Source organism: Gallus gallus, chromosome 5 (genome assembly GCF_016699485.2).
Source record: "Gallus gallus isolate bGalGal1 chromosome 5, bGalGal1.mat.broiler.GRCg7b, whole genome shotgun sequence".
NCBI lineage: Eukaryota > Metazoa > Chordata > Aves > Galliformes > Phasianidae > Gallus > Gallus gallus.
The window spans coordinates 22,162,501-22,188,496 of NC_052536.1; the positions used below are offsets into that span (position 1 = coordinate 22,162,501).

General features: G+C 35.2%; 1 protein-coding gene across 29 annotated transcripts in view; it reads right to left on the reverse strand.

The window, feature by feature from the left end:
• The window catches only part of FUT8 (fucosyltransferase 8), a 131,594-nt gene that overhangs the window by 31,701 nt on the left and 73,897 nt on the right, over positions 1-25,996 (reverse strand). For 4 of the 29 annotated variants that reach the window (XM_040700910.2, XM_046941671.1, XM_040700907.2 and 1 more), the window contains 4 exons: positions 20,963-21,098; positions 17,583-17,725; positions 4,689-4,804; positions 4,407-4,572 (listed from right to left, as the gene is read on the reverse strand). The exons of 1 other annotated variant lie outside the window; for it this stretch is intronic. In XM_040700910.2, coding sequence (XP_040556844.1) covers positions 4,407-4,572; positions 4,689-4,804; positions 17,583-17,641 — 341 coding nt within the window. In that variant the 5' untranslated portion in view covers positions 17,642-17,725; positions 20,963-21,098. Of the gene's footprint in view, positions 1-3,059; positions 3,237-4,406; positions 4,573-4,688; positions 4,805-8,268; positions 8,333-13,475; positions 13,900-15,153; positions 15,253-17,578; positions 17,726-19,751; positions 19,795-20,962; positions 21,171-25,996 lie in introns of those variants that run through there. 24 more of the 29 variants (NM_001398162.1, XM_046941666.1, XM_046941667.1 and 21 more) reach the window with 17 other exon arrangements.

Below are 25,996 nucleotides of genomic sequence, written 5' to 3' on the forward strand. Positions count from 1 at the left end.
ATCTTGTTCATGAGGAAAATTAGCTACTTTGCTTCAACAGCTATGTTGTCACTTCATGATTTCCTACCCCTACATCAGCTTCCCCCCATAACAAAGAAATTAGAAACTGTTGTATTTTAAATTAACAATAATATTTTTCTCATATTATAATTTGGATTAGAAATATGCATGTTTGTGTGTATATATAATGCCAACTTAACATACAAAATTTCATTTAGTTAAGATACATAGGTAACCATTCTTCATTACTTCAGTCAACAAAAGGATATTTAGCAACTTCTAAAATTCCAAAACAAATCAACAAAACATAGCAATAACCAAAATACCTAAAATCCTGTGATTCTCAGAGTGAATGACAGCATTTGATTTGCTCATTCTCAAGTTATGCTTATTTTCAGGGAAGAGGTCAGACAGATTGTATGTAGGGAAAAGAGTCTAGGTGGCTACTGGATATCCTAAGGGAAAAAAAATCCCAGAGACAGCAGTGCCTCACAGGACAAAGGATATGCACACGGGAAGGGTAGGAGTCTTCTTGCAGCCTATTGAGAAAGACTGACATGACAGTGAAAGAAGCAGACACACCTTAAAGGTGAAAGAACAAACTTACTATGTTACTACGGACCAGAGGCAACAAAAACGAGCATCCTGCAGCACAAGAACTTTACAGTACCTGAAGTCAACACTGCAAATAGAGTACACAGGCTGAATACAACCAAAACATATATGTTTTCTCTTACACTGTTTCTTTTTGTTTTCCAATTTTGAAATATCACTCCACACTTTTTTAAAAAACAAAACAAGCCAGTCCCTAATTTCTCAGTTTCCAATTTTTGCTTAAAAACTTCAGTCTTCTTTTAGGACCTCACCATTTGCTTCTAAGACTCGACAGGCATCATGACATTTTGTTTTTGAAAAATAATGTAACATCACTTTTACGGTAATTTCATTAATTTAGAAGAAGCACAATTGTTACTGATTGTACCTTACATGCAAACTTTTTCCAGTACCACAGTGGTTTTAGACTTCCAAGCTAAGTAGTGCAGTTGACACACTAGAGGGAAGGGATGCTATCCAGGGGGACCTGGACAGGCTTGAGAGGTGGGCCCATGTCAACCTCGTGAAGTTCACCAAGGCCAAGTGCAAGGTCTTACATCTGAGTTGGGGCAATCTCGAGCACAGATACAGTTTGGGCAGGTAATGGCTTGAGAGCAGACCTCAGGAGAAGGATTTGGGAGTGCTGACTGATGGGAGATCCAACATGAGCTGGCAATGTGTGCTTGCAGCCCAGAAGGCCAATCATATCTTGGGTTGCTGCAAGACAAGAGTAACCAGCAGGTTGAGGGAGGTAATTCTACCCCTCTACTCTGCTCTTGAGACCCTACCTGCAGTACGTTGTCCAGTTCTGGAGCCCTGAGCACAAGAAGGACATAAAGTAGTTGGAGCAGGTCCAGAGGAGGGCCACGAAGATGATCAGAGGGCTGGAGCACCTCCCCTGTGAGGACAGGCTGTAGGAGCTTGGGCTCTTCAGCTTGGAGAAGACTTATAGCAGCCTTCCAGTACCTGAAGGGGGCCTACAGGAAAGCTAGGGAGGATCTTTCTATAAGCACATGTAGTGACAGGATGAGGGGAAATGGCCTTAAACTGGAAGAGGGTAGATTTAGAAAAGATATCAGAAGAAATTCTTTACTGTTACAGTGCCTCACCACCCTCACAGGTTGCCCAGTGAGGTTGTGGATGCCCCCTCCCTGGAAGCATTCAAGGCAAGGATGGATGAGGCTTTGAGCAACCTGGTCAGAGGGAGGTGACCCTGCCTATAGTAGGGAGCTGGAACTAACGTGATCTTAAAGATCCCTTCCAACCCAAACCATTCTATGATTCTATGGTTCCATAGAAGGATTCATCTAATAACTTTCAGAGGTCTACAATGCACATTTTCAATATTTAGAGTAAAGAAGTATATGCTTCTTTGCATCCTTAAGACAGAAATGAAGATAAGGCTGTCAGACAAAAATACAGGTAACTTGCATGCTGGCTTAATAAACTAGCGGTCACTGGTGTTGGAAAGAAAGGAATAAGAAAACAACTCATCCCAGGAGGCAGGGTGTATGGTAACTGTTGAGTCACAGCCTGAACCACTGACTGAGCACGTGGGGAAAGGACCCAGTCAGCCCTGGGAGCACATGTGAAGGCAATTCCACCCTGTGCCCAGAAGGGGTGGAGCCTAGCTGCACCTCTCTTAGACCCCATTTAAGGGCAAACTGCCACTGTGGAAGGATCTATGATTGGCGATCTCTCCCTTGTGGAGTCTTTCCTGAAAGCCCAGATCTTCAGATCTGTCCCTTGTAACACCATTCCATCAGTGCTAGTCCCTTTGCTGTTATGCTCCTCTATTGCCTTTCCACCGTGTTAATCTTTCCAACCGTAACAGAGGGACATAATATTCTGCCATCAAATTACACCACAATTCAAGATTCAACTGTCGTCACAGCCTAATGTGAGCTAGGGTATATAAACACAGCAGTAACATGTATAGAAATGAATTGGTCTCCATGACAGATCTCAGTAAGTCTGACATACTATTTGCTCCAGTTCTGGCACACAGTTTAAAAGGTATGTCAGGAATCAATGGCTTGAAGTCTAAGAAGCGTAAAAGAAAATAACTCCGGAAGAGAACAAATATTTCAGAGTTAACTACTGAAACAAATTGCCTAGGAAATGGGTAGCTTATCTGTTTGTTGACTGTTTAGCTGAAGATCTGAGGTCTTTCAGAAAATTCTGCTTTAGCCAAGCACTTCTTTTACTTCAAACATACATTACTGCACTCAGCAGAGAAATAACTGGATGAAATGTAATGATCTATTTTATATAGACAATAACTCTAGATAATTGAATGGTCCCTTCTCACTTTAAGCACCATCAATCTGTGACATTTTAGTGTTTGAAAGATTAAATTACAAAACTAAATCAACTGAAGTCTTTACCCAGACTAATAATCAAAAGCATTATTTTCAAACTATTGGTTTAAATATTATTTTACATGACTTCCAAAAGTTTCTTACCAGGTTTTCCTTCTACTACAGTAATACTTTCAAAGGCTCATGCTCTACTACTGATGTTCAAACATGCAGGTTTCTCAGCTTTTTGGGGAGAGATACTTGTTTAAGGCAGTATATTTAATTAACTCCAAAATTTTCTTCTGACTGTTTACTAATAAGACAGAAATTGCCACTGTAATCCTGTTGGGAAGATAACATTTTAAATATAATAGGTTTACAGAGGTTTCACCGAATTTGTAATACTTACTGAATTAATTTTGTTGAGAATGAACAAAACTCATAGTGAATGTTAGTATAATACAAATAGTATTTCAACAATACGGAGGCCAGAATATCAAGAACAACATAAAAATAAAAACTTTATTAGAGGCAATTTCTAATGTATTCTCCATTAAGCTTTTAAGGTGGGGGAATGGGGGAAAATGACTTCAGAATGGGAAGTCTGAATGGGAATTAGTCCTGAAATAATGATCTTACACAATTTTAGATTAACTATAATTATGTAATAATCCAATGAGCAGTGTAGCTTAGGACACCACGATCTGGATTTCTGATGAAAATAGTACTGGTAACATACTGATGTTTCAGTTGTTACAGAGTAGTGCTTACATAGAGTTAAGGACTTCTCTACTTCTTGTGGTACCCTGCCAAGAAGAAAGTTGGGGTTACACAAGGAGCTGTGAGGGGACACAGCTAGGACTGCTGACACAGACTCAAAGACATTCCATATCATATGGAGTCAGCAATAAAGCTGGAGTGAAGAAGGAGGAAGGGAGGATGTTCACAGTGATGAGGCTTGTCTTTCCAAGAAACTGCGACGTGCCACACCTGATTTTCCTGCAAGTGTCTGAACATCAGAGGGGAAGTAGTGAATTAATTCCTTGCTTTGCTTGCTTGCATGTGCAGCTTTTGCTTTACCTAGGAAACTGTCTTCTTTCAACCTACAAGTTCTTACACTTTTATCATTCCAATTCTCTCCATTCCACCTTGGCAGAGTAAGCAAGAGGCTGTGTGGTGCTGAGTTAAACCAAAACAGCATACGTGCACATTTACATATATGCACATAAATAGATACCAGTAAAAAGCAACAACTGGCATCTGAGGCCCAGGTCTTTCAACTAAATACTGAAGTTAAAGACTCACACTGTAAGCTGTAGTAACATAAGCGGAATATATAATTTACACCTCCCACTAAATAAAATTATAATTTTGTTTTCATACTTCAGATGTGCTATTTTAGCCCAAATGCCAGTAACTTATCCAAATAAATTTTTAAGCAGTACATCAATATTTTACTTAAATAATCCATAGTCCTTCCACTATAAATGCAAAAGCAACTAATACAAATACCTTTCCTGATGCCCCAAATCAGACAGAAATTCATCTATGCGTCTTTGCAGTTCACTTCCTTCTAAATTTTTTAACTTCTTTAATTCGCTCTGGAGGAAAAACCAAAGTTCTTTAGCCCCATTTTCAATCCTTCTTCTCAGTATTTCATGGTCTTTTCCAAGGCCTCCTGTTAAAATCAGAGAGAAAAAAAAAAGAATAAATGCATCAGCAATTGTTAAGAAACTAAAACATTTGTGACATGGAATACCAAAAAAATGTTTAGAAGAAAACTCATCTACTAACCATCTCCTGTCTGCTTCTTATAGTTTTCTATCTGTTCTTTGGCCTTTAAAAGTTGCTCCTCTAAAGCATGTACTTTTCCTGCAGCTGGTCCCTGATCAATGGGTCCATCTGGTATCCTAGGACATACAAAACAAAGAAATATGATTTATAAACAAGTTACATTTGCTAAATTATGTGTGATAATTCATCTCTCCTCTGACTTCTGTTCCATGTTGGTTTGCTGTTCACAGCTTTTATTTTTCTTTTTAAACTAGAAGAAATTAAATATATTAACATAAAGATATTAAAACCTTAAAGACATAGAATAGAGCAATGCGTAACATAGCTGCAGCACATGGATTCAACCTAGCATTAAGCTATGCTGTTTACAAGATGTTCCCTCACAGACAATACCAGTCGAGGCCCTTCTTAAGAAATCAGTATTTGCAGCAGCTTAACTCCTTTTCTGATAGGAATAACCAAAGACATTTGTTAGATTGACAGATACACAAGCAAAGGCTAATTCAGGGATGTGCCTTTAAAAGATTCAAGTTCTGACTATGTTTTATTTTTTACATAAAGTACCCTCAGATCTTGAATGCTGACTGCATATTTCTAGAGAGCCAGGGCTCCAGCATAGCAACCCCATTTTTCAATTAATTGTCCTACATATATAAACATGATTTCAATGTGGGTTTTGGGGGGGCTTTTTTTTTTTTTTTTTTAATTGATTCAGCACAAGATTCTAGCTTCATAAATGCATCATTTTGAAAATTTTTCATGACTGCAGTTATCTCGGTTGCTGGTGACTTAAACCAACATGAGCAAGTGTGACATCCATTTATGCAATCTCTGGTATGTAAGCATGAGAGAAGTATGGAAATACAGATTATGAAACCTGTGAGTCACATATCAGCCCTTAGAGTATTATAGAGGTTTGCTTATCATCTCAAATTGAATCAACAAATTAACAAACTAAAACTGTTAAAGAAGAGAAATTAGATGATATCTTGTACGTGCTTCATGAATTAAGGGAGGGAAAATAAAAACCCTTTTTAACTGCAGAAATGAAACTTCTGGTGGACCTGAGCATTATTATTATTTTTTTTTTTTTTAAAACAAAGCTTTCATAAGAAATGACCCTGAATAGGAAGAAGGAAAATCCCTAAAATAATAAAGAACACAAAGATTATTCCTCATTATCACCAAATAGTACACAATCATAAAGAGATACTCTCTCCACACATACATACACAGTTTCAAGACAATGAAAGGAGATCTTCTGCCAGACCAATGATGTCTCTTGCACAGAGAAAACGGAAGCTAGAGGGATTATCATCACCCTAAAATTGAAATTACATCTCAGTAGGATCTTTAGAAGGCTGTCATCAAGCTCAATGTCTCTCAGATCTGGATAATGAAATAGTAACAAATTTAGGAGATGATAAAGTCCATTTTCATCTAAACTTTTGAAAGGGATAAATACTTAATACGTGTATGATAAAGTTGTATTATATGAAGCACAGCATTAATACCCCTTCCTCCTTTTGTTTCTTTTCCCCTCCCGAGAGAAGAGAAAGATAAAAGGCGGCTATACGGCCTGATGAAAATTTAGTAAAAAATTCTAAAGTCTTAAAACTCCATATTAGAAGCAATTTAAGGATAATTAAATTAGTGTGAGATAGTTTGTCTGCGTATTAAAACTCTTACCATTCATTCTACCATGGTAAATAGAAAGGAGTGATCAATAGCTGCTCATTTGTTTTGTCATGCACTGAGGGAGCAAGTATAACAAGACTATAGAAAATATTTTAAACATGTGTACTCACAAAATATTCTCCTCCTGTATAAACAAGCGAAGACCACATATTAGTGAATTTGATTCTATGACAAATGCATAGTACCAATACCTGGTGTTACCATGCACAAGCCAACCTTGAAAAAAAAAAACTGAAACAAGTTTCAGCTCCTGTAGTAGGTTTTATAACCACAAGATTGAAACCTGTTTGTATTCCATCCATTTGGTATCACAATTTAGATTGTGACAGAACTCACCACAAAATTACTGTAAATTTTCAAGGAAAAATGGAACAGCTTATTTTGTAAGTCACATTCCCTAAAAGTAGGGCTTGTGAAGTAAGGTATGTGATATAAAATTATTATCATCAGAAATCTTCAGATGGCCTACAAATCCTCCAAACAAATTCAGTCTGCTAAGGTAGCAATTAAATCCTACGGAAGGATGGATAATATGAATGAAGCACAATAACTGCTGTCATATGATACAATCAAGATTTTAAAAAAAGAGGAGTATACGCCATTTAAAACTCAACTTGCTCTGACATACTGCAGGGAAAAGGTTTACAGCACTTATACTGCAAGATAAGAAGAGCAAGGATGGAAGCAGGAAGGGATTATCCTGAACTAGTTCTTTGGATTTTTAAAGGTGACACCACTTTAGGATAAAAACCAAAGATAACTTTTTTTCCTTAATCTGTTACTTTGTTAGATTTGGAACTACTGTCTTCCTCCAGTCTTACAATTAAGGAAAAGGCTCTCGTCAGTAATTAGCACAGCTTTCTTGTAATGCCTTAAAGTATATCCATGAGTTGCAGATAAGGTAACATTTGAAGGAAAAGTGTTTGCAACCCTTACCTACATTCACAATATTTATTCAGATAGTTTCCAGTGCAGACAATCCTATGAATAACGCATACTTACAAATAAGCATACTCATTGAAAAAGATATACATAAGTTTCCATACCAAAATGAGCCCTGACAACTGACTTGCTCCTTAAAATTTGAGAACTGAATTTAAAACAAGTTTATCTGAATTATGATCATTCATGTCAACTATAATGAAAATGTCAGTAAGAATCTAGCACATAACCTTCATTTATTGCTATGATAACACAGTAAATTGTTATAAATACAGAGTAAATAGATTTATAACCCATTCACAGAGTCAGCCATGATAATACATCAAATAGTAGTTTTATTTTAAGCATTTGCCTCAGTACTTACAAGTTGTTATTTCCACATGCTGTTTCTTACTAGTTTAACATAAATATAACTCTTACATAATGAACTCATAAATATATTACTGTAGAACTTTAAACACCAGACAGATTACGTTATATAGAAAAGCAGTTTCTGCTTTGTCCCTTGTTTAATAAATCCAGCTGCACTCCAAGAAAAAAAAAAAAAAGGATTATGCATCTCCCCCACCTGACACGTCACTGAGGCCATTTTTTACCTTCTTGTAATATGGATGGATGGTAAATTAACTATCTGTAACCTGAATCCCCAAAAGCAAAAAGAAGCACTCAAAAACGTAATGTAGCAACATTCAATTAACTACCAAATTGTTAAAATATTATAAACAATTTTTAACCAGAAATTATAAAAATATGTTAATACTTTCCTATTTCCAATGTATTTAAAAGTTTACCATAATTAATCAGCAAAAATAAAACTGTTAGATGTTAAAAACTCACACAAATTCTGTAAGCAGCAGCAGATCTAGTTGCTTTTAATCAGTTTGAGATCACTTAAGAAAGTCAGTGATCACAATTTGGTCATAAAGAAGAAGTAGCTTACCCCTTTCAGAGGATCACAGCTCACTAGGAGCTCCCTCAGAAGAGAGACTCTTCTTCAGTACAGAACATTCCCTAGCAGCTGCCAGTCATTAAATGAGGTAAGGGAGCTGAATTGTTTACACCTGTGCTCCTAGGGCTGGCTACACCCCTTCACCAGGTGCTGCATTACAGGTTCAGGCTATGACCTGACGGCTCCCATACAAACATTTTCTCATTCTTTTGTTCACACCTTTCTGAGCTCTTTGCACAGTGCTGGAAGATTCACAAATAACTTAATCTACATTAGGATTATCTTTTCTTTATTGATTATTAGTGACTACAAACAAAAGGAATTAAAGATGTTACTTCACACTTCTAAGATAAAACCACCCTAGTAAATAAAACTGAAAGGAAATACTAAAGGTTACCTCCAGTGAGAAGAATTCCTAGCCAATTTAAACCAGCAGTGTTAATTCATACCCACTGAAGATGCACCCCTTTCCTTAATTCATTACTGAAAAGAAAAAACAATAAAGAGCAGAAATTCACAGCATATATCTGAATCATTTTCCTCCTCACACCTTGGCCCTGCGAGATCACCTCAGCCTTGAATTTGTGACATTTAAATGCATCTAATAGAAAATAATATTTTAAAATAATATTTTAAAATAATATTTTAAATTCCATCAAAAACATTTTTTGCATCCAATTCCCTTTCAACACTTATTAGGTTATGCAGGCCTAGTGCATCCAGAAACTGCCCAGAAAAATGAACAGAAGTACTCTAATAATTAGATTTGTATATGATCAATTGATCCTGAGGTTGGATTCTGTCCCAGCCTCAGCACCAACTACATTAAAGCAATTATAGTGCTCTTCCAAAATGAAAGTACTATCTCTTTGCTCTGAAGCTACACTTGGAAAAACAAAAATAATGTCTAGAATTACTGGTTCTTAGTTTTATTTGTTTGATTCCATTTTGCTCTTTTTCACTCCTGCTCCACTTGATCCTATTCAAATAAGAACCAGGTTATTGTATTTATTAAAACAATTGCAGGTTCTACAATATGTAATATTTAGTAGACTTTAGGGAATAAACACATACTGTTGAATATAAATGAAGTATGACATATTAGTAATACGAACATAATATGAACACATTTAACAAGATTGTCTGTTTCCCTGAAGAGAATTCTGAAAATGATGGTTCCTATAGTGTCATGAAAATACGCCAGGAAAGGATGCCACTAACAGCAAAAGACAAAACTGTAAACATCTTCCCAGCAACTTACAAAGGAGTACATGGATACTATTTATGTACCATTAATATATTTTATGTACCATTATGTATATTTATGTACCATTAATATATTTTTAAATGAAGCCTAGGGAACACATGATGGCATATAAACACCTTTTTCAGCTTCCATTTACAAAAAATCAGAAATTGTGAAGGTAACCATTTTAAGCTCTCCTCCTAAAGGTCTTATATCATTCATATGCAACAATGACAGCTTTCAGCGATCATATCATAAACATACTAGTAAATTCAAACTTCCGGCAAAATTGCAATGCAGGCTAACAACGAAACATTATGCAATGCTGTGATTTATTCTAAATTCTTGCATGTTTTCCAGAGGTAATAACAAAAATTGTAGTAAAGATTTCTCTTTTTGTTGCAAGACCTATGACATCTATAACATGTTCTTGAAAAAGCTCTTTCAATTCTACTGGAAATAGAACAGTAAGATGTATAAAAACTTCATGTTATTACTATTTTGTACAGATAAAATGTAGGCTACTTCTAAAATAAACCCAGATTTGCTCACACCAATATTGTTTATAAATATGTAAGGATTATGGTAATTCTCCAAAATTCTTTACCCAACGATACTCATGCATGTATTTTGTAAAGCTCAGGCAATACAAAACACCTTTAATTTCTCTTTTGCAACACTACCATAGAGCCGTGCCTACTTATAGCCCACAAGTAATGTTTGCACATGGGATCATAGTGACAAAAGAAAAAACTAGTCACTTCTCACCTAAGGTTTTCCTAATTCATTGTAAAAAGGAAATGAAACCTGAAGCACAATCCCAAAGCATACTACATTAATAAAGGGACACCTTAAATTCAGGCAATTTTCAAAAAGATAGGACTGTTCCAAGTCACACCATTGCACGGTCAAGGTACTTTATAGATAGATAGATATAGATTTTTTTTTTTAAGCATCTCACTTAAACTCACAAAAATGTTATAAAAATATGAACCATTCTTAAACAATACGTGCAATAAATTACAGACATAAAAATGATGAGAACATGATGTTCTTTGTGAAATCAAACCCACATATTTTAGAAAAAAACAAAACAAAGACTTCTCACTGCCCTAAACCCTAATTCTACTACCCACACGTTTCACGCACCCTACAGAGAAGAAAACCAACCATGAGTTAAACATGCTTTTGTGTTTTAAGTATCATAAAGCAAAAAGGGGCTAAACAAAGTTTTGTCATGGATATAACAATTAACAGCTCTCATGTGCTTGGTTTTGCATATTCTTAAACTGTTCACATGGTCTGTTTTCTTGGTTGTGGGGATGAGAGGCTGATTTATCAATTGGTAGCAATATAGCACTCAAATCTCAGAGTGGAAAGATCACTTCTTGTTGCCATATACTTTGCTTCATGGACAATTAAATGTAACTAAGCACAGCCTGGCTCTTAGTTTCAACCATCCATATGATTGAGCTCTTTTATTAAGTGAAGCTGAAGTCAAAGAAGCCACAGGAACCCATCATGATGAGAAATACTGGGCAACCAAAATGAACTGCTTTTAAACATACTTTACTACATAACTAAGGACTCCAAGCAACTAAAGATCAAATACCAGTTTCCTCTAATTTCAGAACATAAATTGTTTCAATGACTTCTAGCTACACCATTCTTGTAATCATATCCACTTTCTGTTCCTTTCCTCCTTGCCGTAGCTAACTGATATTAATGGCAGAGCTGAATACTATGGTAGTTTTCTGCCATTCACAAAGCTTCTTTGCCCACTGAGATAAATTCAGTTAACTTGGGGCATCTTCTCCACCCACAAATTTTATCTAATTATGTCAAAATATGTTCAGTAGTGAAGTTAATCAGATGTTTATTACTGCAATTTTCCAGCTAGGCAGTCCCGTTATGTTTAAATTCCCAATGACTTTAAGCTGGAATTGCTACTGAAACATTTAAATTCATGAGTATACTTAACGCTGTTTCATGACAATATATTCTACATCTAGAGCAACAGTAATCTTCTAATTTATTTTCTGAAGCTGAGGTGATTTTGTTTCTTTGATAAATGTTCACAGCAGCACTAATCTCTTGCAGGATACATACTGAAACTATTGACTGTTGGCTACTGCCTCATGTTAAGTAGCCATGTCACTACAAAACTACGAACAGGCTATTTTAAAGCCAATAGTTATTTTTACCATCATTTGCTCTATCTAGCAAACACACAAACGAGATACTGAAATCTTTTATCACTTTTATGATTAATAAATGATGAGGGTTGAACAATAAACATCTTTCAAACATATTTGTGAATTTTCTACAAAAACATCGTGGATTTTGTTCAACAGAAATAATGGAAAGCCTTTACACTGTCTTACATTACTTCACTCGAAGTCTACTGCTTCACCAATCTCAGATCACTTCCTTCCAAAAACTATGTCTTCAAGTCCCAGGTACATGTACGTGTGCTGCTAATCAAATAGGCCTACAAAGTCATTTTAGATTTTTTTGTACAAGAGTTTCAAATTGTTCTGTAGTTACATAAAATCGCTAGGACAAAAGGTCACTGAAATATCTCAGTGACATATTCATATAAATGCTGAATTGAATCCAGTTACGATCCTAGTTGATCATCTTGCCTAAGTCCAGAAATTTGCAGCAATTATCTGAAGTATAGAGAAGGAATGTTCTACTCTAACATGCTTAGATTAGAAATAAACTAATTGCTTTATTGATACAAATCAGAGCAAACTATAACCTACATGTTACATACACCAGGTCCCACATATGGTCAGGAACTTATTTACAAAAAACACTGCTGTTGAATTATTTTCTAATTAGCACTTTGACCTTGCAATGGACCTTACATTATCAACCCTAGCAAAGTACAGCGTACCTCCTCAAGGTTTGTGGAATGTTAAGACTCTGCTTTTAGGCTCCAGATGTCCTGCCTATCCAGGAAGAAAAAAAAAATTCCCAAGACAGAATGCTTGCTGACAAGCTTGAATTAATTGCTGAAGGCCCTGAATTTATTGCCAGCTATCAAGAGCACTTCTACACATACCCTGGTGCCTGAATGTGATTGTGATAGAAAAGTAAATGAATTCAGATCACATACATATATCACATACATATATTTTAAATACCACTCTCCCATTCCCTAAAATCTTGTACTGAGTTTTGCTCCTCTGGTTTTCTACAAAGCCTCCACACTTGTCCCCACAATTAAGTAAGCCTTTTAAGGTTGTGTGAAGTGATGTTCATGCAACCTAGATGCAACCTGAGTGTGGCATCACATACCCTAAGAAGTTCTTCCTTTATAAGTTTTTGGGAAAACAATACAGAGATATCAGAAGAGATACCTATGTCAAGAGCCCTCTGCCTGAAAAGATGAAAGAAAACATTTTGAACTGTAATAGTTTCCATTCATAATACAACAAATAATTAGGAAAAAATAAATGATTACACAATTCTACAAGTACCATTACAGGTTTAGCAGCAAAGTAAAGAAAAAGATTAGCATTAAGCAGTTCATCTTCAGCAAGTTCACACACATCTTCAACAGGCTGTACAAATTTTCACTATCTTAAAACAAAAGCCTTCATTTACTGCACACAAATGCACAAAAGTCACTAGCTTTTCTAATTGGTTTAAACATCACAACAATTGCAGCTGTTTGAAGTTGACAGTGAGGAGTCAGTCATGTACAGAACTCGGTTATAGTGGCAGCAGCACTCAGACAAATAATAACTTTAAATTAAAGCAAAACAAGAAGTACAACATTATTTAACCTCTTCAAATGTTCTGAGAGATTTTCAGTTAAGGCACCGATTCAAATACTTCTACATTTTTAAATGTGCTAAATTTGAAGTTAAAAAAAAAACTTTAAATCTGATTTTTTATTTTATATAATCATTTTCTGAATAATTTTATTTTTAGATCCTACCTGAGAGATTCTGCCATCCGCCTTAAGTCTTCATTTTGTTGCTTTAAACGTTCAAGTTTAGCAAGTATCTTGGACAATTCACGACTAGAATGATCTGGGTGCTCACTGTCTCGTACCAGGTGTCCACCAATATAGAAGAGTAAAGTTCCCCACGCAAAGAGGATGAGCATAATCCAACGCCAGGAACCAGTCCATGGCCGCATTTTCAGATGCTCAGTTCACTCCAGAACTGTTTCTGTTCACAAAGCAACACACATTTTAAGTCCTTAGCCTGTACAGAAGTGGACAATTTCAGTTCCTCCACTTCACCACATTGTACTGAAGAAAAATTATTCTGTGTTTGTTTCACTGCAACTCCTTAGTGAAGATCCTTATGGAGTTGAACACAGAGAGAATTAACATTGTATTGTTCTTGGATTATATTCTGTGGAAAGAATTTAAAAAAATCTGAAATTATAATCCTAATATATATAACAATATATTTGATTGTAATTAAGCTAAATTCAGTAGATGGCCAAAAACGTCATTACTCTGACAAGCAGAAAAGAGAAGAACTTTTAACTTTCCACTGAGTTGAAGAACAAATCACATAAACAACGTGCAATTAATTCTGGTTTTTAAATGACCAGAAGAAACATAACTTTTTATGAGTACATGTGTGTACAGATACACACACACACACACATATATATATCGATATATAGATATATACCTACACACACACACTCATACATATATAACACTGCCTTCTATAGTAGAAATATTTACCAGTTCTATCATTTCAGACCCTAAAATAATTCTTTAAAAATTCCATGGTAAACTTAATAGCCTAATTTATCACCACCAAAGAGTTTTTACTCAATTATAATTTCACCTTCAGGTTTTTTTTCCAATTTTATGAATTCTCTTTTACATTATCTTATCATAAATAATATTGTATAAGTAAACAATCATAGCCATTCTAACAAAATATTTTACTATTGCCAAGTACTCTGGCCTAGGGGCAGTTGTGTCACAAATTAAGCAATTGCAAGCATGGCAAAGGCCATAAGGAACAGTTTCTAGACACACAATCCATTGTCTGTCTTCCTTTCTGGTGGCCCCTGAAATGCCCATTTAAAATTAAAGCCAAAATTCAGACAGTACAGCTTCTCTCTACACCTTTCCACTACATTTGCTAAAGAAAACAATAAACTCTTAGAAAGAAAGAGGAGAGATTTCAAGCAAGCCTATGTGGCACTATTACACTCACTCACTTGAAAATCAGGATTGAGCTCAGAAACTTAATTTTTACAATGAGGTCTCTTCTGTGTTAAAACTACCGAAACCATTTTGACAAGTAATATGAATACAACTATGACATTGCCTATGAAGTTCTATCTCTCATCGAAAAACACTGCATCCATTAAAAAAAATGCAAAATCACCTCAACTCATTTTCTACTTGGCAAAATATCATTAAACAACTGAACTAGAAAACTCTAAACTTTAATCAATAGACACATCCAAAATGTTCAAAAGCATTTCTTACACCTTTTTATCCTTATGCCATTTATACTCAATTTTCAAAATTACCTTTATTTCCAATTCTCAGAACCGTAAATCTACCAAATTTTCTCTGAGATGCTATCCACACCCACATTGTCCCAAATTATTCTTCTGTGTAATCATTCCTTCACCTTAATTTCTTTTTCCTTCCATTCAGCTTTTTCTGCTGTTTCAATTCCATTTCAAGTTTAGAGAAAAGATTTCCCAACAACTTCCAAGTTCATTCAATCCTAGAGATACACACTGAGTACTTACTTCCAGGTAGGAAAAATCAAAGGTAAACATTAATTTAAAGTGCTGAAAATTTTCTATAGTTATTTTGTGGGAGGGTTTTTGTTTGTATAAGTTTGAAAGAGACACAAGAATTCCACTTAAGACTAGTAAGATGGCATGCAAGATGGAAAAGGAAAAGATCTGTAGTACATCTCTCAGGCCTTTCTACCTAATGCTTTTTTTGACAATATGAACTATGACCTGACCTGTTTTCTTTGAAAGCAAGGTCAGAATTCCATGTTTTAAGAGCATGTCATCTTCTACAGATCTCTAAGATAGCTTTATATATATTTTATTTTAACTTGGTAGAAGTGTGAGACTGAATAAAAAGGGCACACGTTACGTAAAAGAATACAGGCCATACCCAGAGCTCACTGAGGATTGTTACTGTAAGCAAAGCAAGCCTAGAGTCAAATCAGCTACCTGCAGGAGCAATTAAATTATAAAGTGTATCAGCACTTAATGAAACAAAAAAGTTTCGGTAAGTATTTGCTATTATAAATCATTAAGAATACACATTCATTAATGCACCAGTTGATTGGAAATGAAAGCTGTAAGAAAGAGTCACATTAAAATTTATTTACTGCTAAATGCACAGCATAGAAAAAGCAGTTAGCGTCACCAATTTATTTAGACTCCAAAGAGAAGACAGAATATTTACCTAAAAGTAAGTGTCTGCTTTAATGCCTTAAAAATCAAATTGTTCATACTAGACATGTAAACCACAATTCTTTGTAAGCATAGAAAATGTTTTGTGGTCAAACTAAAAGGAAACGTATTGCTAAAAACCACTACTTCACAGGAGCAAAAGCAGTGTTTACAAAATGACTAGAGGAAATGGTAAAGAGAATGCAAACTTAAAATGATTTCTGTTAAAAATGAGAGACTGGAGTGTATCTCCAAAATCATCATCAGAAGAAAAATACACATACAAGTGTACTTTTGTTACAGCAAAAATGATTAATTAATGAAAAAAGATATACTATGCACCCATCATGTCTTGTGGCTATTTACAGATTAAGGAGGTACTTAAAATTAGAAACTTCCATGACTTAAATAAGGTACTCGTTAACTTACTACTAGCAACATGCTTTCAATAACAAATTCAGTGAGAGAGTGAAGATTTCCTGCTTGTTTTTGTTTGCTGATCAGAATTATGGTCCCAGAAAAGGATTATGTTTTTCTTGGCAATGTATAGTTTAAGATATTTTAAATTTGGTTCTAAGCAAGCTAAGCGAGCATACTTTTGGCCCAACTATCCACTCTATTCAAGTGTACCTTACATAAGCTGAAAAGAAAAAAAAGCTACTCATGAAGCAGAATTCTTGCATCATTATAGCTAATACATATGTCATTATATTTAATGGCATATACATCATCTACAATACTTTTGCACAATATGAAATATGAAACTCACTCCACTATTAAGGGGTATAACACTGACTTTTTGATCACTAAACGTGAAACACTCAAAAAAGCACGATACATTCATATACATGAGACTTAGATTGAACTCTCTCATCATTGTGAATTTCTCTTAATACACAATTTCACTAACTAAATTATTTCCTTAGGAAAGCACACTACTCTAAGTAAAGTACATTGTTCTGCTCTTAGGAAAAAACCTGCAAATTCTAACTCCTGCCTGTGTGACTGTGTGTGATGGCACAGCCTCTGACAAAGGATTGGAAACTAAAGAAATAATTATTTTAAGATGAAAATGATGCCAGTTTTTTATACAAATAAGCAAATAGGTAGCAAGAATTATGGGCTTAGAAAAGTTTTCTTCAGTCAAAATCTACATCTTGATATTTCATGTAACCATGCCATAGAAACCTCTTCATTAACTAAGTTTCATCTGGGAAAAAAACAAAACAAAACAAAAAAAAAAAACAACCCACAACTGGTTTTCCTTAACCCATTTATTACTGGAATAGTGCTGCAAAGCTTCTACTTCGAATGCTTAAGGGCTTTCTTTAATTTTCAAACTAAATCTATACATTGTGAATTTGTACTTGTTTTCTTGCACGAGTATAAGTTCTGTTTATAGAGCCTAGTCTGTGCTTATTCTGTACCCAAAAGTGCATCTACAGAAAGCAGCCATAATCTTTCTCAGACTTATGCGCTACTTTGAATAGAACGGGCACTTCACCACAGGAGATTTACAAATTTTCTGTATCTTGGACAAGCTCCCATTCAGATTAAGTCTTTTCATAATATATGGAATCAGAACTGTATACATTTCACATAAGATATTGCCAGTAACTTGCAGGAAACAAATACTTGCTTTTCTCTCTTGGACTTCCTCTGCCTGATGCATCCCAGGACTGGGTTTGTTTTTTTCATGGCCACTTTACTTTAGCAGTCCTCAATCATGAAAGCTCCAAATCTTTCTGCACATATATCTCTTCAAATTGATGAGCTCCCATCCTGTAAACAGAAGTTCTTATTATTAATCCTTTCCACTTGGTCTCATTATACATAAAGCCTACTCTAGCAGTCCGGTATCACAAGTAAAATAATTCTTGCACATAATTCTGACCATCACAACCATTATCTACTTTGTAACTCAACTTCCATTAGAATCCATTATGTTTGGGACAGTCATATCACAACATCATCTTTACCTAAAATAGGTAAGAGATGCAGTCCATAAGGAATTGCACAAATATTTGTTTTTCTCCAGTTTAATATTCTTCCTAGCAGCATGAGTCAATGTCAATTCACACCTTCAGCCACTCCCTTTTCTAATGCTTTTTCTGGAATGCAGACATACATTTTGTAGTATTTGTGTAAAGTTACTCCTTTTTTCTTTCTTAATTTCTATTTACATGCATCATAGGACATAAGCAAACATAATCACAAGTCTTATTTATTCTTACATCCATACCTTCAGCTTTATACTGCTTCTGTAAAAGCCTAATTGTATACCTCTATGGATTCCTCCAAGCAATCCGTGTGATTTTCACTTTGTATACTCCCTTATAATTTTGTGTGAGATGTGCAGATTATTTATACAATCAGCAGATTATTCTCTAATTAAACATTTTCTTAATGGAATTCACCACCCATTTGAATTTCATTGCAAGTGCAGATTTCTTCAGTAATGAAGCTTTCATACACTATAATTTCTGATTTCAGCACAGAAAACTCTCTGGCAGGAGGAAATACCAGCAGCACGGGATTTTTAAGCAGAAAGTATACACAGGACATTGAACTTGAAACAGTTCAAGAGGAGTTTAGAACTAACCAAAGCTAAAACTTTTTAAAGGTAGACAAGACATCAACAAACTAAACATTTCATGTAGGTAGCTACTGCAGTTTCAGTAGGCAACTGTTACAATTTTAAGCAAAACAGAGGATCCTATCTTAAAAACGCAGCTTACTTTCCAAATGCTTTTAAGGTTCTCTCTTAAACTCCCAGATAAAAAGTAACTGGGATTTTTCTTCCAGGGGGAGAAGAGAGTGAATCATCAGAATAATAGGCTCCTCTGAGAAAATTATATAGAGAGACTGATTTTAATATGCAATGCATAAGGCAGTATTTGGTTTTACAATCCCTTTTTAACTATTAAAATAATACATTAACCAGAAGCATAGCAAGTTAAAAAAAACTACCTTTGCCTTATATTAACCAACCAAATGCCTTTCTAAGACACAGTTATCTTACTAAGTGAACAGGACAACTACATAAAAAGGAAGGTTTATTTATTCTTGTTTGCTTACTGTATTAACACCATACAAGTGTAATCTAATATAGCCAGAGCCAAGAACAAATTATTAAAAAATTCAAACATCAAGCATAATCTTTCTCCAAAGTAATAAGTTAATAATCTACTGGAAGCTCTTGCAAAAACCTGATTTCAAAAAGTGAGTGTAAATCTGTGGAAGTGATACTGTAAAAGACCTGTCTACAAAAGTTAACAAGATACAATAACTTTATATTAAAAACATAAGGGATTTCTGATGACAAATTGTTTTTTACATTTGCAAACAAAGACGGAACATTATCTAAGGCCTAGGAGTTTAATCTAGACAAAACTGATCTTATGAGAAAGGGAAAGGAAAACCTACACCTATAAATAACTAGCGCTAAAGGAACAAGCTATTGAAGCAGATGATTTAATGGACTAATGGATTCTCTGCCACTCATTCAATTTAAACTGAAGCATCAAAGACGTTTACTGAAAATAAGCTAGTCTACTAGAGTTCAAAAATAATTGAGTTTTGGCCTGCACAAGTCAGGTAGGACTTGATAAAAAAAAAAAAAAAGCACATGCCTTTCTTCACAAAACTTAAAACTTACTATGTTCATAATAAAACATTGAACCGAATGCCCATAGTTGTGTGAAATACTTCTGCAAATCAGCAGAATACCACTAAAGCAAAGAAGGCATCTTCTTAGCCTACATCATAGCCACATACCAAGATCTTAGCATGATCAATAGCCACTTACCACATCACAGATCTTGAAGAGAGAAAGACATCAGAACAAGACTGAATGTAACACTCTGCTAGTTAGCTTCCTCTAGCAGCTGAGGATTTACATTAACCAACAGTCTCTGTGTCAGCATGATCAATCATGATGTGATTCCAAAGCAAAAGTTGTGATTAAGATGCATGCAAGCTACACATTAGCTATCACTTCTCAGAAGAATAGATCCCCAGGCACTCTAGCATGACTCAGTTAAAATGTATTCACCAATGCTTACCAAACTTGATAACCTTCCAAACAGCCTGTTAGCCACTAAGAGCTAACTTTTGATTTTGTTTTTTTCTCCAAATGCCACAAATTTAAAAATAACCTAATGCTCTCCAAATTTCATCTGATGTTTTTCTTTATATCAAGCTGAACTTCTCACAGTAATTAGGAGCTTTAAGAAAAGAACTGATTTTCCGAAGATGCTTAGAATAGACAACAGCAGATAACATCTTTCATACTACGTATAGTCCCATAACCATGTTTTTGGTGTTTTTTCGTTTTTGTTTTTTTTAAATAATGAGATGCTTCCCCTCTCCCCCAAGATGTTACTTTCTTCCATAGTTTCGCATTAGAATCCAGGTTTATCAGAATCATACATGCAAATTCTTCACTTTTTGTTTCATTGCTTTGCTGGGAATTAAGTAAAAGCTGCCTCTCCTACAGTTACCATAATAAAAGTTGAAGAAACTGCATGTAAAGCAAACTACTACATATGCAATCAGCACTACTTTAAACAACAAGTCAACAGACTGAAAAGTGTCTACAAGTCCTTGACTAGCAGCATATAAAATTGTATATGAATTACGTAGTACATATAATATATACAATAGTATAGAAACATCAACCTACTCTTACTGCCACTACAAGAAATGCTGGAAATGAAACTGCATAAAATTTTGTAGCCATAGTTCGGTGATTACAAAGATGCATGTAGAAAAATGAAGGGGAAATAAGCTTGGTAAAAAGGAAAGATAAAAATACAAGTTACAGTAGCAGCTGTGTATTCTGGGATACAAAGCCAGGTGGAAACTGTTTCTTGAAGGTACTTATGGAGGTCTTCAGGCCCACAAGCACTGACCACTATTAGGAATGGGCATTTGCCAGAGGCAGCAAATGGAAATAATGGTGAAAGATATGATGCTGTTGGGAGACAGTGCTGCTAGCTGGCAACATAATCTCAATACCTTCGGTGAGGAACAGAGTGGTAGGGGCAGGAACAGGCAACCTTTAGCTAGTATTTGATCCTTTCATTCTTGCTGGTGCTGAAGTTCTTCACCAAATCTTCTCTTCCACCAGCTTCTGCACATCACTCCATAACAGCTGCAAACACCGGAAACTAGATCAGAGGTAGGATCTTCCTTCTCCGAATAGCACCAAAGCAACATGTAATATCTAAAATAAACAAGAAACTTAGCACCAGCCTGTTTACAACTTAGCTGGATGTTTAAAAATCAAGACAAAATAGCAGACAGATGAGTAAGCTGAGTTCGTAATTTTTATGCAAAAACGCTTGACAGCCATAAGAAAACTGGAGTTCTCTTTGCAACCAGGTGGTTTTGCAAACTCCTCGTATAGGCAAGGCTGTACCATATCCAGAAGCTGGAAAAGTCACAGAACTGAGCTAAAAGCCTTCCTTGCTACACATGGGTGAGTTGGAGATTGGGTGATTTGACAACTGAGCAACAGATATGTCAAAATATGATTTCAATTGGGCCACATCAGAGAGAAAATGTCTGAAGTGATCATTATTGAAATAAAAAGATTCACACTGAATCACTATCTCATAATTTAAAATGAACTGCTTTCTACAGTGCTTTTACTACCAAAACAAAACTAAACTGTGAAAGACCATTGAAATTCTTTAGCATGCCATAATTCCTTGACCTCACAAGTGGCATTTCTTTCAGTAACTTTATTCTTTTATATCAGATGTTATCTTTTTGTTCCCACTTTCTGTGTGGTGTTTGTTAGGACACCCACTTTTAGCAGCCACATCAGAGCAGAGGTGTGCTGTTCCACTCTAAAAGGCTCTCTGTGGCTCTGAGCCACCTCCAGCCACAGCCCCCACTCAGGAGACACTTCTACTGCAGGGTCCTGCCACACAGAGGCCAGTGACAGATGAAAATTTCATGCCAGTCTCAGAGACTTAGTCCAGTAAAATATGTCCAATTACAGATTGATCTACAATGACTGCTCCAAAAGTAATGCCTCCTATTTTATTATGTTGGCCTACAATGTAGGAGCTGGATGCTAGAGGTATGGCAGTAGAGGCTGAACCTTCCCACCAATATTTTGCTACATGTTGTTGCCACGCAACAGATGGCAGCAGAGAAGCCACCTGGCAAAATGACGTCTGACATGGACATGCATATGAAGGAAAGTGGTGTAATTGAATTCCTCCATGCTGAAAAAATGGCACCCACTGACACTCACTGACACTTGCTGAACTTTCATAGAGACCAAATGATGAATGTGAGCAGAGTGAGGCAGTGGGTGGTGCATTTTAGCAGTGGCAACGTTGATGTGAAAGACAAGCCATGTTCCAGACAGTCATACAGATTTATACAACCTCCCATTTAAAAGTCAACATAGAAACTTAGAATTAAAACCTAAATGGCAGCAGAAGAAAGTGGAGGATAGGAGCACCCCCAAATATCCCAAACATTATTTACACAACTATCTACCTTGGAGTACTCAGAAATGAATTCTGGCTTTTTAAGTTGGTTTTGCTAAAAATCAAAGATATTACATAGAGAAGTACACTGAGAAGACATTTAAAGATCTCCAGCAACCAGCTCCAGGTTCATGGGCCAAGGGGCAATAAGAAGAAAGAAAATAAGACAGAAAGGGTCTCATAAACCTGATCTTAGATGATACTGATATCATTCTCACATAGAGAGTCAATTTTTAACGAAAAGAATCCTAAGGGATACAGGAAGGCAGGTTTTAACTGAAATGTAATCACCCACATAGATAAGCAGATGCTTAACGCTACTGAAGCCCTATGGTAGCCTGCCTGAGTCAAAAGACAGGATTTTATGGATTTTATGAGACATTTTTATAAGCATAATAGAACTAAAACACTTGAGGATTCTGTAGGGCAAAATGATGTTTAAACTACAGCAGCTTAAACACAGGGCCATAGCAGGAAAGCTAAACAAAGTACATGCATAAGCAGTTACTATGAAAGAACTTAAATCACTCCCTACACCTATGGTAATGGAATTCAAATAATGTGAAATTCATGGCTGTTATCTTATCACTTTAGATTCCATAGCAAGGGAAGAGAGCATCACCATATGCTTTTTAAAAGGGCTGCAGAGAGCACAGTAACAGATTGCTAAATATGACTTCTGCATCAGGTGACATCAGCATCCATGTATGAGAAAGTCAAAACTGATGTAAGCTTTCTTAAATAAGCCAAGTCAAAAAGAAGCTATTTGAATACGACAGACAGGGGAATTTTATCTATTTATTAAATAATTTCAAATTGACATTGAGGACAGCAACACTGAAGGAAAAGGAGACAAAAAAACATAACCAGCCATACTTGAGAACATTCATGCAATATTATGATGTTCTGCTGCAGCAGCAGAACTAGGGTATTTTTTCAGGTCATGATTTTCAGAAACTTATTTTCAAATACTAAATATTAAGGAGGGTATTAATTTTCCTTTAGGGAAAGGGAGTTGTGAGCATATATACTGTAAGCTGCCACCGGTTATTAGATATACTCTCACTGGTTATTATACATAGCATTTTAAAGTTTTCTTCTTTAAGTTACTCATATTCCAAAAAAAAAAAAAAGTGACTCTAAGATTTCTCAAAGAAAAACTCCACGCAACAACAAAAGGCAAATTATCTAAGCTGAGTTTATCCCACTGTGATTCACACAGGTGGCTCCAGAAAAAAAGAATACTTCTGATCCAGTTCTCATTAACTAAAATACCCTGAGTTGGGCAGCTTTATTTAATCATTTACTTCGGTCATACTTAAGAACTTAAACTTTTAAAAACATACATGCAATTGAGTAAGCATTTTAAGTATATCAGTATGCCTTTATTTTTAGAGCAATGATGGGAGACTTAAATCTAAATTAGCACTGGGTGACTGAAAGTTCAGATCCAGTGTATATTTAACAAAAAAAAACCAAAAGAAAGCACCATGCAGATCTGCTTTTTATGGCTCCATTAATACTTCTCAAACTGAAAGACATTGCTGATGCTAGGAAGAATAACTGTGTGCTTACCACTGGATTTACAAATGCCAAAGAATCTGTTTCAAGTTATTTAATAATAATTTTTAAAAAATGAAAAGAAACTCAGTTATACATAAATATAGAAAAGCATTTTCAGATTATGGAAAATACTTTAAAATTTTTTTGAGTTTTCATATTACCATACACAAAAATAAATTATTTATGCTATAAACAGCAACAACTGCTACACAAAAAGATTCAGTTCTTTTCCCTAAGCAATGGATACTAAGATCGGGAACGTTTAAGGCCACTGTTTTGAATTATGGCTTTAATGCAGCGAGTTGAATTGAACTCAAAAATTTCACTTAAAATCTCTCTTTTTCTTGAACCAGAAATGAACTCGAAGCATTACTTTGACATTTTGCTAAACTTGAACCAACACACATTGAACTAAATTGAAAAATTTGCTGGTTATTTAAGTGCATAAAAACAGTTTCAGTGAAATACAGAAAGGCTCGGGGCACATGGGAAGGAAGAACAATTTCTTTTGTACCCAATGAAAATTTATGTCTATCAAGTGTAGAGGTGTAAAATAGTTTGGTTGATTTTTTTGTTGTTGTTGTTTTGGTCTGAGAGTTTCTGTTGCTATTTTACTTTTTTAAACAGTGTGTAAAATGATATTCAAGTGCCTTACTGAATAACACATAACCATTTCTTCATAAAATGCTACATTTGTAGGTTTATTTCATTTAATTCTGATTGTTTGTTATGTTTCTAAAATGCATTATCTACCCAAAGGAAGAGCTCCTCCAGATCCCAATACATGCTCATTGCTAACTTTCTTCACTCCTACTCCATGTAAGAGATGAGGACACAAAAATTGACACTAGGTCAAGATTAATTCTGCATATAATGCTAAAGTTTTCAATACAATCTATTTAGAAACACTCTGAGTCTCTGCTTTCCTGATAATTTATTCTTATGATGAGTTACATGTGATTCAGCACTGTTCTTTGAGTGGTATAAGATTCATCCTTGCACTACAATTTATTAAGAAAAACAACCATACATTCCAGTTTTTCCTGTTCCCTTACTGAGTTACATGTTCACAAAATGTCAGTTTCTCTTATTACAGGACATCTTCATTCTCCCAGCAGTGAGTGTTGAAAAGCTTTGCAAACAACAGAAAACTTAAGTACAGCTTACTGATCAGATCACTTGACAAACCAATATACCACACTTGGGCATTTATCCAACTACTCTTTCTCAATGTTTCTCCAAATTTGCCTGGCACAAAAATGAAATTTACAGATCTTTTGCCTCCAACACAACCTTTGGAATTCTTTTAAAATAGGGTTCTGTTAAAATTGTCATCTTCTATTTTTTCCTGTTACAAATACCAATACAATTAATATTATACAACAAACTTAATTGTATTAAATAAATATGAACAGGATCTGATCCTAATAGACTATAACCAATTGAGATAGAGCTACATCCTATGAAAACAGCACTCACATTGTCAGTGAACAGTGCGGATAATCACTTCAGTTCTGTGTAAGAAGCCTTCTCCTGTACAATACAGGCTTTTTACATAAGCTTTTTCACGTTTGCTTCTTGTTTTTTCCCCTCTGCTTGACTTAAAAGTATTTCATAAACAAAAATCACTATTAGGATACAAAAAAGGCATGAAACCTAATAAGTCATCTCAATCAATCATCAAAATATTCCTTATGTATTTATCATTCTGGTAATTCCAGAAATGCAGATGATTTTAAAATGTTCAGGAGATTATTACCAATAACAAAACAAAGCGGGACCAAAAAAAATCCTTTTTTTCCCTGATAATAAATGCTAGTTTCCCCTAAACACCTTGAGCTGCCATCAGTTCTATCAAAACAACCTCAAAAGAGTTCTCATAATTGACACTTTTTTTAAGATGTATTTCAGTGATCATCTTGTTCTTAGCTTGTTATAAAATGACTTGCTCACTTAAGAAAAACTTATTTCCAATCTGTTC